Source organism: Acomys minous, assembly GCF_964271855.1.
Source record: "Acomys minous genome assembly, chromosome: 10".
NCBI lineage: Eukaryota > Metazoa > Chordata > Mammalia > Rodentia > Muridae > Acomys > Acomys minous.
The window spans coordinates 88,534,623-88,550,904 of record NC_140491.1 but is presented as its reverse complement, the minus strand read 5'-3'; the positions used below and the strand labels follow the sequence as shown (position 1 = coordinate 88,550,904).

The 16,282-nt window shown below is 40.1% G+C and overlaps 1 protein-coding gene across 6 annotated transcripts in view; it reads right to left on the bottom strand.

The window, feature by feature from the left end:
- Nucleotides 1–16,282, bottom strand: part of RIF1 (replication timing regulatory factor 1) — a 61,412-nt gene that overhangs the window by 9,910 nt on the left and 35,220 nt on the right. For all 6 annotated transcript variants that reach the window (XM_084798886.1, XM_084798887.1, XM_084798885.1 and 3 more), the window contains 9 exons: nt 12,626–12,890; nt 10,430–10,472; nt 9,288–9,490; nt 7,564–7,663; nt 6,932–7,051; nt 5,748–5,899; nt 5,271–5,354; nt 5,152–5,194; nt 1,483–4,626 (listed from right to left, as the gene is read on the bottom strand). In XM_084798886.1, the coding sequence (XP_084655012.1) occupies nt 1,483–4,626; nt 5,152–5,194; nt 5,271–5,354; nt 5,748–5,899; nt 6,932–7,051; nt 7,564–7,663; nt 9,288–9,490; nt 10,430–10,472; nt 12,626–12,890 (4,154 nt within the window). The remainder of the gene's footprint in view (nt 1–1,482; nt 4,627–5,151; nt 5,195–5,270; nt 5,355–5,747; nt 5,900–6,931; nt 7,052–7,563; nt 7,664–9,287; nt 9,491–10,429; nt 10,473–12,625; nt 12,891–16,282) is intronic.

Sequence of the window (16,282 nt, the reverse complement as noted above, 5' to 3'; positions counted from 1 at the left end):
AGGCTTCACGGAGAAAGCCTGTCCCAAAAAACAAAAACAAAACAAAAATAAAGCCCAAGAGCTAAAGTAAATTATATAGATAATTTTTTCCCCTGAAACTTCATGTGTATAGTTCAGTGCAATGTGGGCCCTTGTCTGCAGGCTAAGGAGGTGAGCTTCATGCTCAGACATAGGTGAGTAGACCCCCCCCCACCCCCGCTGATAACAACCCACCAGACCCAAATGTGTAAACAAGATAGTTCCTTGTAGACCATAACCCACACAAAAGGTGTCAAAAGCTGGCTCTTTGAAGAAAAACATATTAAAGGTTCCCTGGAGACAAGCCGGAGAAAGTGTCCTGGGAGTGTCTCTTGCTAGTCAAGTACCCATAGTTTAAAAACCCAGAGGCTGGAAGATTTGAGAGCACACTCCCCATTTCTCTCCCGTGGCTCTCTGTCCTTGTCTTTATCATTAAGCTTAGTAAATTAAAATCTAGTTCTTTGACTCTTGGCTGTCTTTATTTTAATCAAGTGCAGTCCAGCCTTTCACAAACCAGAGGCTCGCTTACCCATCTGGAAAGGACACAAATTTCTACTGACTCAACCTTGGCTGAGCATGGCTGCCTTATGCTCCTTCCCTGCTCAGAAGGCCTTCTTTGTGACCGGTTCCCAGGACAGAGCTTTCTTCAGCTAGCCCCTAAATCTGTGACCAGATTCTCAGCCCAGCCTTCCGGAGAAAGAAACCCACAGTGCAGGAGGCATAAGACATAAAGAAAATGTTAAATGGAGGCCTGGGGATCTTTCAGTGACAAGGCATGTATAGTCAATGCTGTGCGCTGGGTCCCCTGCCCCTCAACCTCCAAAGGGAACAAAAACTAAAGAGTGTGGAGGAAGAAGCGATTGGTATCTCACTAAACCCCAGTACTCAAACTAATGCATGATGTGGCTTAGTAATATATAAACAGGACCCTGGACACTGGGGAAAGGGGTGTAAGGATTGCCAGAGGGTGGAAATGAAGTGCTGGGCATGGTGCTGCACACCTGTAATCCCAGGCAGATATCTGAGAGTTCCAGGCCAGGTCTACAAAGTGGGTGCAAGACAGCCAAGGCTACAGAGAAACCCTGTCTTTTTCTTTTTTTAAAGGGAAATGAGGTAGTTACAAATTACTTTAACTGTGTTAGAATGACTTTTATACTAGTATGTCCAAGAACATGTATTAGGTCTTGAGCCTTTTTGGTCAACAGCAGTCTGTGCTGTGAGGCTTCTTAAATCTGGTTCCACAAGTTGTATCACAGAAGAGAAAGATCCCACTGAGACCTACCCAGTAAGTCCCACACGCACACCTACAAGTGATGAAGGGCTTCCCATCCTTTCCAAAGCCACCCTAAGAAATAGCCAGTGAGTGGCCATGACCCCAATACCCTGTCCTTTATAGGTTTCACCCAGTGATCACATGTTGCAAGCAAACATTAGATTCGTTACAGTCGATGTCATTCGTCTTACCTTGTTAACTGGTGATGAGGCCTCATCTTCTTGTGATCTTTTTAGTCCTCTCTTTAAAATGCTTGTAGATGGAGAAGCCAAAGGTGACCAGACACAGCGTGCCTGCATACCACTAGGACTTTCATTTGCTGATCCAAATGAAGAATCCAGCTCTCTTAGTTTTTCAGGAGATGCATTATTGCTTTCTGCTACCAGTACAGAAGCTACTTCAGCTATCAAAGAGTGTGGTAATTCCTCCACTTTCTCTGAAGTGGGGCAAACTTCCTGCAGTGCATCACTTCCCAATGCAGTTTGACTGTCACATTTTGTTTCACCCAATTTACTGAGTTCAATGTTTGTTTCAATTTTATGAGCAGTTCCTTCTTCAGAACTCATTTCAAGAGTGTCACTAACAAAGCTCTCAATGTTGACATCTAGTCTTCTGATTGGAGCTTCTTCAGATTTAGTGGTGCTAGCAATTATGTCCCTATCCTTTTCCCTGGCGTTGTCAATTTCAGTTTTCTCCTGAGTTACTGATGCTGCTTTATAACATTCCATTTCTTGGTTGAGTTCATCTGAATCAGACTCATTGCTCTCCTCCTCTAGTTCCCTGCTTGCTGGATGCTCAGTCTCAACGGTCTTGCTTACAACTGGTGTGGTATCATTAAGACCCATACCAGAATAAGAGTCCTTAGTAGCTGCTCCCTCAGCTGTGACTGCTTCAAATTCATCATTTTTATTATCTTCATCCATTGGCACATCTACAGAAATATCCATTTGGGTACTTTGATCTCCAGGGATGACAACTCCAAATGTGTTGTTTCCTACATCTAATTCCACAGTTTCACCTCTCTCTGGACCAGCTCCGGCTATTGCTTTGCATCCCTTCCCTACGCCGTTGCTGTCAAGCTCTCCTTTCATAACAGCTTCTGGACTTTCTACTTTGTTATCTAAAGGACAGTTCTGTGACACGTCCTTGGAACCACCTAAGCATGCGTCCTCGGCAGCACTGTGTTTTCCGCTGCATGGCTGCTGGCCCTCAGGTACTGCTTCAGCACTACATGCATCATCTGTTCTTTCTTTCATAGTCTCTATTTCAGAGGGAAGGGAATTGTGATCATCTTCTTCCAGTTCAGTTTCAGACTTAATTAAATCACCAGTAGTGTCTTTCTCTTCTTGAAGACCCAAATCCAAGTTCAAATCAGGCTGTGCATCTACCAGCTTTGCTACAGCGCGCTCATTAGCTTCACAGGTCTCAGATGCAGTCTCAGGCGCTTGCGTATCTGTCCTTTTTGTCTCTGTGCTCTTTACGGCATAACTTTCTGTGCTCTTAATCCCAACAAAGGACTTTTCCTGGGACAGTGCTTTTTCCCCACAGCAGTCACAGCTTTTGGATCTCCTGACTCTCCTGCTCCTCTTGTGCTGGCATTCAATTGCTTGGGCCCATTTTTCAGGAGGCGCAGAAGTGTCTGATGTCCCCATTTTTGAGCACCCTCCCACACTGCCATCGGTATCTCGCTTTTGTAGTCTCTTACTGGCATTCCTAGTCCTGAGATTTGGTTCTGGCACAGGTGGACTTGAAAATGAACTGTCTATGCATTTGCTAGTCTTACTTTTGTCCTCACCTGTAACCAACATATCAAAACCCTGCAGTGAATCTGACGACCCAGTAGACTCCTGAGGGTTTACTCTATTGTCTGCACTTTCTCCACAAATCTGAGCTGCTGGATCTATATTAACACCGGGAGCTGTAGGACCATCATGTGTCTGATTTGTAGTTTTCATACATTCCTCTTTGACGATTTTTTCTTGTTCTTCAATGTCAACACTGTCACTGCTTTTATTTTTCCATTTCCCAGATCGCTTCTTTCTAGAAACTTCTTCCTTTGCCTCAGAACTATCAGATTCTGAGTTTTCAACAGTGGAAATCAAACCCTGGGATGCTCTTCTAGTTTGATAACGTGTCCGTCCTCTTAAAGGTTTCTCAGATGACTTATCTACATTGTCCTGGGTACCACCTCCCTCAAAACTAACATTCTCAAGATCTGGTTTTCTTTTGTTTTGGTTAGTTTCAGCATTAGCACTAGATTCCCCTAAAGTTCTCTCATGAAAACTATTTCTGTTTTCAGTTGATTTTTCCTGTGTAGGTGGTTCAGCGGTTAGTTTTTGCTTGGGCAACTTATCATCTTTTATGTGCAACAGACTCTTTGAAACTGTTTTTTCTTCTTCCTTCCATCTTTCCTTTTTTTGTTGACCATTTTCCTTATCTTGGCTATCCGTGAAAGACTCCATGATTTCTGAACGTCTCCTTGAAGACCGTCTGAGTGTTTTCAGATTTGGAGATACTATAGCTTGACTGTCTTCATTTACTATTTGATCTGTTGCTGCTGTGGCAGCAGCAACTGGCAGTGTATTTTCTTTAGATTCCATTTTAATGTTTTTTTCTTCTGTAGTTAAGTCTTCTGATGATTCACTTTCCACTGTTGGTTTAGAATCTCTATCTTCATGCTTTGGGGTAATTTCAGAAGGATGGTCATGATTTTTTGACACACATTCTGTTTGACTGAACAAATCAGGAAGATTATTTTCTAATGAATGGTCCTCCTGTTCAGAACTCAGTGAAGGCTTACACTTTTTATTAACTGCCTGTTCAACTTTACTCCATCTCCGGCCTGCTTTCTTACCTCCATTCACTAATTTTTCTGAATCAGATTTTGAGGGAGTCCATTCTCTTTTCCTTGCTTTAGGTGGCAAGTCAGTTTTAGTTATGTTTTGCTGGATATTTCTCACTGTAACCGTAGATGACATGTTATTCAAAGGAGATGGGCTAAAAGGTCTATTTTCTGAACCATCAAATTTCTCCAAAGTAATAAAGCTTTGTCTCCGACTTGTAGGCTGTGAAGGACTTCCAGAAACAGTGGCATTAGAAGCTGAACTACTGCTGTTTAGTGACGTTTCTGTACTAGATGAACGTTCAGCTGACACTGACTTTGATGAAATTAACATGTCTTTTCTACCATCAAAAGCAGTGCTCAATGTTTCTGGCTTGCTTTCAGCAACAGAACCACAGTCACTTGGTAAAGAAGCCTTTCCAGGGTGTTTATCAATACTACAGTTTTTCCTGGCATCTTGAGGTATGAAAATGGTGCTCTCCACTTGTTCTTCCTACACAAAAGCACACACATTACATAGTAAGACATTATTTTCTTGAAAATTTTAAATATAATACTGTGCTTAAGATTTTCTTGAGAAATTTAAGTACAAACTCTGGTAATTCAAAAGATATTAACTTCCAAAATACAGCAAATGTTACAAAAGTACCAGCAAAGAACTATTAGCATGCTTTACACTATCATGTTCAAATATAGCCACCCCTGAGGCCATAACCTCGGTGGAAGGCAGAGGCAGGAGTCAGGTGTCTAACAGGAAGTACAGCTTGACAGGAGCTTGAAGACATCCTGGGCTACATGAGACACTGACTCAATGGTCTCAATTTAAACACTTACAATGTATTCAAATCAATACTATATCAACTCAGTTAGTGTACAATTCAGAGTTAGAAGATTGGTATACATATTAAGAAATGAAATAAAGAACTATATAATTTACAATCTTGTAATTTACAAGATCTCATTATAAATGAATGATTATAAAAACCCTGAAATTCAAGCATGCTTAGACCTTAATTACCTTGGCATCTTCTTTTGCTTTTCCAGTTAAAGTGGGACTTTCCCTAAGATAAATAATTGTATAAATTAGTTTTGTTAATTATATAACTAGGAAACTAGTTATAAAAGTTTTGTACTTACAATGATTCTTCTTGACTAAACTGAGAAGAAAATAAAGTGTCTTGTGAAACATCCAGATTATTATATAAGGCAGGAATATCACACCTAGGAAAAAAGAATCTTATATATTAAATTCCAAAACACTGGTGATATATATTCCACCACCAAAAGTTAAAGTTGTAATTCTGTCAAAGTATATTTAATGAACCACATAAAAGCTTACAGAATGTTCCCTTCCAATATACATGTACCTCAGTAAAAAAAAACTTAGCAACACTGGGCAGATTAAAATATTATGGAATGCTATCTGAATAGTCCATCTGCCATTAAAATTTAGTATGCTCGGGCTAGCGCAACAGCCCGGTGGTAGAGCGCTTGCCTCCCATAACCAATGTCCTATGTAAGATCTCTCTCTAGGGCACAAAAACAAACAAGATGTGTGCACGCTGTCTTAGGTCTCATGGCGCTGCACAGAGCTCAAGATGAAAACCCACACACCGTTTCGTCTTGAGTACTTCTTTCTGGTGCTCAGTCAGGATCCTTGCCTTTGTCTCTTTTCCTTCTGGGGGTATGAACACGAAGTCAGTAGACTTTTCCTCCTCCAAAGGCTTGCCACTCTTGATTTTCGGAGATGGAGGTTCTAATTTCACCTGTAGGATGTTAAAAAAAGAAGTGTAAGTTTCCAAATTTTTTCCTAATTCTTTCATGTTTTCAAACACTCTGTCATTACTTTTCAATAGAGATTACAAAGTATAAAATCTGTAACCCACCCCACCGGCCTTCTCATTTGAAGACAAGGTCTCTTTTTGTTTCGGTTTGGTTTCCCCCACCCTCCCAAGACAGGTTTCTCTGTGTAGCCTTGGCTGTCCTGGACTCACTTTGTAGACCAGGCTGGCCTCGAACTCACGGCGATCCACCTGCCTCTGCCTCCCGAGTGCTGGGATTAAAGGCGTGCGCCACCACACTGGCTGACAAGGACCCTTTATGCAATGCAGGCTGGACTAAACTTAACAATACCGTCTTAGCCTACCAACTGATCTGACTGCAAACATGTTTTTAAAAAACTGATACAAGCCGGGCATGGTGGCGCACGCCTTTAATCCCAGCACTCGGGAGGCAGAGATAGGCGGATCGCTGTGAGTTCGAGGCCAGCCTGGACTACAAAGCGAGCCTAGGACAGCCAAGACTACACAGAGAAACCCTGTCTCGAAAAAAACCAAAAAAAAAAAAAAAAAAAACCCTGATACAATATTCATAGTAAGAAATGGCATGTCCTAGGTAAACAGCAGCAGCCTCTGAAAAGACGATCTATAGAGTTAGAGATACATGTTTACCCAGGCAGCACATGTCTACTTAAAATTATTACACTACTGTGACAACTCAGTTCTAACTAAGGATCTAAATTATTATCATTATCCTTTCATCTCTTCTCAGGAAAGCTGCCCAGAATAACTGTATCTGATAATGAGATTGAAGAGGGCAAACACCCTAGATTTGCCATTACTAAGGAGGAATCACTCTAGGCTTAAATCTATATACTATAACATCCGTCTTTAATTCATCCCACCAGAGTCCCAAAATTTATTTGTGCTTTCATGACCTTTATTCCAATTAAGAATTTTGTGTCCTTAAGTTAGCTAGTATTAGTCAAAATTCCAGTAAATATGCTTTTGAAAACATACTTTTGCCGGCAGTTTCACATTTTCTCTTTTATCCTTTGTATGTTCCAAAATGGAATCTCTTTTTCCACTTGATTTTCTTTCCATGCCACTTATCTTGACGTTGAATTGTGAATTTTCTGTCTATTAATACAAAAATAAACTCATTACGTACATGTCTACTATTTTGCTTCTCCTGTTCAGACTGTCAAAATCAGTCTAATGATGTAAATTGAAAACAAAGAAAACCACTGTGCAGATAGTATCTACTTGTATAGCTAACACACACACTCTCTCTCTCTCTCCAAGTACACCACCATGGTTTTTTCCTTCAGATTCTGAACACAAGTACACACCTGTTCCTGAATGGAAAAGCCCATTTTCTTTTTTCTTTCTTCTCTTTTTTTGAGACAGGGTTTCTCTGTGTATGCTTGGCTATCCTGAACTCACTTTGTAGACCAGGCTGGCCTTGAACTCTGAGGTCATTTATTTGCCTCTGCCTCTCAAGTGCTGAGATTACAGGTGTGTGCCACCACGCCAGCCTGCAAAGCTTCTTTTCTAAAAAAGGCTTCACTTCATCTGTTCCTATTCAAGTTCTGATTATTGCTACTTACTTATATCACACTACTCAAATTTAAGTTAAAAAAACAACTTACAGCATCTGAATATGGTCCAGTGGATTCATCCATCATTTCAACATGTTCCAAACCAGGCAACAGTAGCAAAATGTTTTGTTTGGCTTGTCTTAAAATCGGTCTTAAAAAAAAGCACATACAGATACATATACTTCTTGAGCAAAGTGCGCTAGTAATGCTAACAATATTGCTTTAATTATGCAACAGGTCTCATAAATCGCAGGCTGGCCTGAAACTTGTGATTCAGCTCCATGACCTTGAACTTCTGTGGCCATCACCTCCAGTTTATACTGTGACAGCAATAATACCTAGGGTTCATGTACACTAAGGAAATACTCTACCAACCGAGCTATTGCCCCAGTTCTATTTTTAATTCTTATGTAGCAAATTCTATCCGTCTTGCCTACGTTTCTTACTTACATATATATAAAACACTGGAGAAACCACACAATATTTGGATTTTCCTCTATACTTTGAGGCATTCCCAGACTTCCTTAACTTTCAAACAAGGCACTTCCAACACTCTGGAAGCCCAGAGAGATTCCCATGTGTTCAGCGCTAAACTATGCTACATAGAAGTATAGAACCTTGTCTCAAAATAAACAATAAACCCAAAACCTATTAAAAGCCAAGGAAGAAAGACAAAAACTCGTGAGAAGGTGAAGGGATAGCTTAGTGCTTAGAACCAGAAAACCAGCCGTGCGTGGTGGCACACGCCTTTAATCCTAGCACTTGGGAGGCAAAGGCAGGCGGATCGCTGTGAGTTTGAGGCCAGCCTGGTCTACACAGCGAGTCCAGGACAGCCAAGGCTACACAGAGAGACTCTGTCTCGGAAAACCGAAAGAACCAGAAAGCCCAGGTTCGCTCACACTTTAGCTCACAAGGTTCCGTAACTTCAGTTCCGAGGGATCCAATGCCCTCACTAGCCTTCTCAAGCACCAGGGGTAGACATGGTATATAGATATACATGCAGGTATAATACTCATGAAATATGTTTAAAAAAAAAAAGATTCACAAAGATTTTCAAGTGTTAGGGAGTAGAGCGGTGGCTTAGCAGCTAAAGAGTACTGGCTGCCCTTCTAAGGGAAATGGCAGCTCGCAGTCCATAGCTCCTGGTCAAGAGTGACTCAGCGCCTACTCTGGCCACACAAGGACCAGATGGGCAGGTGGTACAGACCACATAGAGGAGGAGTGCCCGCTGGGCGTGGTGACGCACACCTTTCATCAAAGCACAAGGAGGCAGAGGCAGGTAGGACCCTGGGAGTTCAACGCCAGAAAACAAACAAACAAAAGGATTAACACTCATTTTTTTTTTCACCTCAGGTAAACTATGCTGGACTATAAATGGCACATGCCATTAATCTCAGCACTCAGGAGGCATTAAAAAATTAATCTGTTTTGTGTTTGTGGCCAGCCTCAACTACACAGTGAATTCCAGGACAGCCAGGGTTTTATGTAGAGAGACCTTGTCTCAAACAAACACAAAAGCGAAAGTTAAATATTACTAACCATGCCTGGCTTTATTAATGATCTTCTCCCTTTGTTTATTTAAGGATTTTCTATTCATTATATTGTTTCCTCAAAGTCAGTAAGTCTAACAGAAGTCAATACAAGTTTAATAGCTACCACATACATATTCTGACTATACAGTAAGAAATTCTCTGTGCAGTGTGTTAGTGCTCAACAATAGGTTTACATAATCACAATAGTGCAAGCAGGGGCAGGAAGTTGTAATGCTAACATACTTTAATTCTTCAGGATAAACCAGAGCTGTCGCTTTAGCAAACGTAGCATTCCACAACAGAGCAGCTTGCTTCCGAATCTGTTTATTCTTGTGAAGAAATACTATGCACAGGAGTGGAGAAATTTGTCCAAGAAGTTCACTGTCATAAGCTCCACGGTAGTTCAACTGTAGGCAGGCAACAACTTCCCCTAATAGTTTTTCTAACTAGGAAAAAGAGTGGGGGAAACAAAAAGTATACTAAGCACAAACTTAGAGAACTTCTTACTATTTACTTGTTAAAATCTGGACCATCTTTTAGCAATGCCATGGTCATCATAAATACGCACTCCACTTTATCTAACAAGCAGGTAAGGGTACTGTAACTACTAGTACTGTAACTTGATTTGCAGTTACTTCTTGTTAAGAGAAAAGATGGTTTATTTATTATAACAGTAACTATTATCTACAGTTATCAATAGGATATTATAGCCTCTAATTTTCATATAAAAAGGGAGAGAAAAAAAACCCAACTATGTAAGAATGTATCCACACGTTAGGTCTACTAAAAAGAGAAGCAATGTGGCTGGGTAGGGTTTAGTAGAGAAGAATGCTCGCTGTATTTCCAGGCCTACGTTCAGTTCCCAGCACTCAAGCTGCCTGTGACTCTATCTAGCTGATGCCTTCTGACCTTGATGGTGGCATAGGCTGATACAGAACTATACACACATGCACAAACATTTAAAGGGAAAAAAAATGAGGATGGCAAAGAGTGAAGACGCTTGCCACTAAGGCTGATGGCATGTTTCAGTTCCGGAGAGCTGCACGGAGGAGAGAACTAACTCCTGCACATGTCCTCCGACCTCTGCTGACACCGTGCATGCACTAAACACACAGCAAATGTGTAAGTGTAAAATAGTAACAAACACTTCAAAAAAAAAAATCAATTGCTTAAGAAAGATACTGCCTAGCCACGCGTGGTGACACACCTTTTAATCCCAGCACCCAGAAAGCAGAGGCAGGTGGACTGATGCAAGTTCGAGGCTAGCCTGATCTACATAGAGAAGCCCTGTCTCAAAACAAACAAACAAACGAAAGATACTGCCTAAACCATACCCTGCCGCCGCTGACAAAGCCTATTTTATGGACACTGTCCACTCCACTTACCTTGTTGTTCAGATTACTATACACTTTAGGAACCTCATCAAGCCTGGGAAGAAAGATTAAGATAGTTAACTACTTATATTTTCAGATGCCATCATTGCAAAACTTATCAAACTAAGTCTCAAAGTGAAGCAACAGCCACAAAATAAGGAGAAAGTCACACAGTAATATAAAATATCCCAGAAATAAGAGAAGATATTTCTCTTGCCGGGCGATGGCGGCACACACCTTTAATCCCAGCACTTGGGAGGCAGAGGCAGGTGGATCTTTGTGAGTTTGAGGCCAGCCTGGTCAACAAAGTGAGTCTAGGACAGTCAAGGATACACAGAGAAACCCTGTCTCGAGGAAAAGGAAAGAAAATAGAAAAAGAAAAGAAAGAAAAGATCTCTCTCTTTCTCTCCCTCTCTCCCTGTGCAGGGTTAGGAATGGAATCCAGGCCCTAGTAATTTACTATACTATTTCACCAGACTTCCCTATGCTGGGAGCTGAACTCCTATCCTCCGGAAGAGCAGCAAATACTCTGAACTGCTCAGCCATCACTATGGCTTCACCCTGTACATTTTAAGTAAGTAAAATAATGACTTTATAAATGTTGAGCTTCTCACCAGTCACCACCCAGTTGTAGAGTTCTACTTATCTCCTTTCACTCAAGGTAAAAGGTCATATACATTAATTCCAACTTTGAAAGGTATTTGAAAACTTTAAATGTAGCAGCCAGAAAGATGGCTCATCTGGTAAAGGCACCTGCTTGCCAATCTTAACTTGATCCGTGGGACCCATATGGTGAAATGAATCAATGTCTAGTTGTCCCCTGAGTTCCACATGTGGCATAAGCACAGACTCACACAATAAACAGATAACATACAAGTAAGTATAAACTAATAAACAACAAAAATGCATACTCTTTCAAACCAAACTTTCATTTTAAGAATCTTACTCAGGGGCTAAAGATAGTTCAAGCAAAGTAAAAGCACTTGCTGCTCTTGCAGGAGCTGTGTTCTATTCCCAGCATCCGCATGGTGGCTCACAGCCATCTGTAACTCCAGTTCCAAGGAATTCAACACCTTCTGTAGCCTCTGTCGGCACCAGAGATGCACAAAGTGCATATAGAACACTCACACACATACCAGAAAAGCCAAATGAGCAGAAATTAAAAAAAAAAAAAAAACATTGTTGGGCCTTTAATCTCAGCACTCAGGAGGCAGAGGGAGATGGGTCTCTGCCAGTTACAGGCCAGCCTGCCCCACAGAGCAAGTTCCACAACAGTCAGCTATGTAGAGAAACCTTGTCTCAAAAACCAAAAAAGAGCCTTGTTCAACAGACATAAAGGTCAATACAAACAATGATACATGCATAAATAATGCTTAAATGTGTTTAAATGGAAAAGGCTGGATATAGAACCAACTGGTCAGAAACTGGGGTAAAAATTGAATTTACATAATGAGATTTACATGTATGTAATTGCATACAGTATATTCAATTCCATAGGATCATGTGAAGTAAGTATATACTTAATAAACATGTTTCTTTACATAAACAATTACAAAAATGCAAAACTGAAAAGTGCAAGGGGGGAAATCAAATGAAATAGTTCTAAGCCTTATCTCAAACTTCTACGGTTTTAAAATATAGAGATATAGACGTAGATATATTCTCCAGTACAACAAAGCAGACAGGAAAGAAGTTATTATACTTAAATTACACACATTATGGTTGAGCGCTGGGCTAAGTGATTGTCACAGCACTCACATACAAAGCCAGACATGGGGGCTGGAGAGATGGCTCAGCCTTTAAGAGCACTAGATGCCCTTCCAGAGTTCCCAATTTCAATTCATAGCAGCCACATGGTGGCTCACAACCATCTGTATTGGGCTCTGATGCCTTCTTCTGGTATTCATGAAGATATAAAATACATAATATAAATAAACTAAAAAAAAAAAAAAAAAAACCCAGAACAGCCAGGCGCAGGCTTGCAATCCTAGCATTGAAAGGGAAACCTGGGTGCTTCCTGAAGCTTAAAGCTGGAATTGGTGACTTCCAAGTAGTGAAAAGCCCTGTCTTAAAAAGCGAGGTTAAAAAGTAATAAAAAGACAAGTCTGTGACCTATACATGTATGTGAATAATTTATACACATATACACATGCAAAACACAAAAATCATGTATATTTAATTCAACATAATTAAGTTGGAAATACTTACTTTGAGTTTTCATACAGTAAAGCCAGAGGTCTTGTAAAAGTTGCAAATATTTCTCTGATCATAGAAGGCAAGGAAATATGTCCAAATATACTGGAAAGCATGCTGATGATAGAGTTACCAATAGCGAGCAGTGTATCAGAGTATGTCTCCTTGAGGCTTAGAGTGTGGAAAGAATTGATCACTCTCACAATTAGCTTAAATAAAGAAGCCAATTTCCCTAGGGGTTCCTTCTTCTTTCTGGACCAATCTGAAGATCTCTGTGGTGCTAAGACATAATTGGATGGATTAAAAAGTCAAGTACTTTTAATACATTTCACTATCACCTTTATATTTTGCATTTAAATGCTGAATACACCGAATATATATATATGTTGTTAACTGAAACTTCAGATAAACTTTTAAACGATACATTAATGAGTAGCACTACAGTATCTTCAGAAATAAAAACCAAATTCGATGGAAGAGCTGGCAGATCTCAATTTTAAGAATTTTTTAAAGTTTTTTTCTAATTATAAATGTCTCAATTTCTTCTGTTCCTCACAATTTCAATACTAGTTTATAATTACTAAATCAAAGGACTGAAGTAACAAAGCTAAATATTTTTGAGTTTTCAAAATAAATGTCTTCATTAAGAATTAATATTCCTGCCTAACACAGTTCACTGATCCCTAGAAATAATGAAAAGAAATTCTAATAGCTATCTATTTTCTAGATTGAAATGATATCTCTTAAGAGTACACATTTTAGCTGGGCGGTGGTGGCGCACGCCTTTAATCCCAGCACTCAGGAGGCAGAGGCAGGCGGATTGCTTTGAGTTCGAGGCCAGCCTGGTCTACAAAGCAAGTCCAGGACAGCCAAGGTTTCAGAGAAACACTATCTGAAAAAAAAGAGTACACATTTTCCTTTACAGTCCCCCTTAGGTCACTTCTCTCTAGATTTCAGGTACAAGACAAAAATGTACATTTCTCTTACCCTAAAAGTCATTCTTAATCTAAAATTACCTGTTTCTGTAAAACAATCATGTCTTAGGAGAGCTCAGATTTAAAGGAAAGGAAAAGTCTAACGCATATCTTACTACCCTCATGGTGGACTGAAACCAAGGTTGAAACTAAAACATATCAATCATCCCTAGGAAGTTTCTTCAACATAAATATACATTTAAAATGTTAATGAGGAATTCTCATACAAAATAGCAAGCTTGAGGTGCCCGGATATGGCTAAGGTGACAAGGGATGCCAGCAAACTGTCACACATACCAAAAAAATGTCTGGCCAAAGTTTTACATATATAAATGGCAACAAGGTTCTCATTTAAAATTGGGTGGGTACAAATGCAAAAGCAGCTTAGCCACAAAAACAAGTAACACCGATCACATACACATCCGTGCCCCAGCTTTCCTCAGTAAGAGGTCAGAGAAACAACTGTACCTTAAGTAGCAATGAACTGCTCTGGGTTTTTACATCCCAGTCTCAGATAAAAAGAGAAGAATAAGTCCAGCCTGTAGGAAAAGTATGAGGCTGAATATTATGCAAAATTCACAAATAAAAAGTGGGAATTTGTCTAAATATTATGTCATTCTATTATGAAGTGCTTTCCTAACAGACAAAGGCTGTGGGTTCAAGGCCCCAGTACAAGAGGGAAAAAAAAAGAATTCAAAAAAGACAAATGGCTCAGTGCTTACTATGCAAGCATGAAGCTTATACGCCCAGCATCTACAAAAGAGGAGACAAAACAAAAGAGTGGGAGGAGGAACCAAGACTATGAGTGGGGGGATTTGCTGGGCAGCTAGTCTAGCCAGTCAGTGGACTCAAGGTTTAGTGAAATGCTTCCTCAACCTTCTAAATGCTGTGACCCTTTAATGCAATTCATGCTGTGGTGATCTCTAACCATACATTTATTTTTAGTTGCTACTTCACAGCTGTAACTTTTCTGTTGTGAAAAGTAATGTAAATATTTTTAGAGACAGATTTGTCAAAGCACCATAACCCACACGTTGAAAACAGCTGTGAAAGAGGAAGACATTGGACATGGATGGACCTTTCGTTACCTCCACACACTGCATACACTACAAGTAACACAAATTAGAAGCAATCATAGGCAAAAGAAAGAAAATCTATGAACATATCACCTATACCTCTAAGTATTCAAACTATAATTCTATTCAATAATTATTAGATACATTTTATGAGAATGACAACTTAAACAGAAACTTTATAGCCAGGTGCATTGGCAAAGGCCTGCAATCCCAGCACTCAGGGAGAGAGGCAGATGGAGCTCTGGGAGTTAGTTAGAGGCTAGCCTGGTCTACAAAGTGAGTCTAGGACAGCCAAGGCTACACAGAGAAACCCTGTCTCCCCCCCCCCAAAAGGAATTTTATGATGTAATTGGTAAGAAATCAATGCTTGAGATAAGCTAATTAATTTAATGTAACCAAATGTAAAGTATGGTCATGGTGAGTGGGGTACATGTTGGCTCATGACTATACTCTCAGAAGGACCACCAACAAATTCTGAAATGTCATAAATCTATAAAGTTCCAAGCTAGCCTAGTATACAAAGTGAGATCCTATCTCCAAATAAACAACTAAAATATCATAGTGATTTAGGAAGATGCATTAACAAATGATGACCAAGTCATGAGTAAGTTTTGTAGAGAACAAAGTGTTTGGGGCTAAGAACTAGCTCAGCTGGAGCACTGCTTGCCTACCAGGCACAAAAGGCTACATAAACCTACCATCCCTGTAATCCCAGCAACCAGTCAGAAGTCTAGGACATTCTTGGTTATACTCAGAGTTAGAAACCAACCTAGAGTAGAGACCTTGTCTCACATTAAATAAGTATTAAATGAGTTCCTCCTTGTGGCAAGTTATAGGCCAGCCTGGGCTATTTGCCTCTGCCACAAACAAACAACACCAATACAACATTTATTACTTAATAACTAACTTTACAATAGAAGACACAAACCCAGCTGGGCATGGTGGCGCACGCCTTTAATCCCAGCACTCGGGAGGCAAAGGCAGGCAGATTGCTGTGAGTTCAAGGCCAGCCTGGTCTACAAAGCAAGTCCAGGACAGCCTAGGCTACACAGAGAAACCCTGTCTCAAAAAAAAAAAAAAAAAAAAAAAAAAAAAAAAAAAAAAAGACACAAACCCAGCAACAGCAATATACTAACATTATGAATGAATATGGTATGAATTAAAAGCAGCACTACCTTAGTCCTGTGGTATTTCTTTTTGAAAACAAAAATACTGAAACTGTGTACAGGCTTGAGGAAAAAATCAAGCTCAAATGAACAAATGCACAAATGCTAAATGCTGTAGACATGCTATATTTGTAAAGAGAATGAGGAACTATTCCAGGCTGTTCAGGTTCTTCACTTATCTATACCATGCTTTCAAATGGGGGAAAAACAAATTTATAGATTGGGAACAGTAATAATACAAATTTGGGATTTTGCTCTGTTGAGACAAGGTCATGTTATGTAGCCGAGGCAGAACTGGTACTCACTATGTTACCCAGCTGGGCCCTGGACTGGAGGTGATCCTCCAAGCCAACAGTCAGAATTTGGGTGTGCCCCTAGCCCATGACTGTTACTGGAGATTCTAAACAAAAGATGTGTCGACAGTTCTAACAACATTTCTCTAGTTGAAACTTTGCT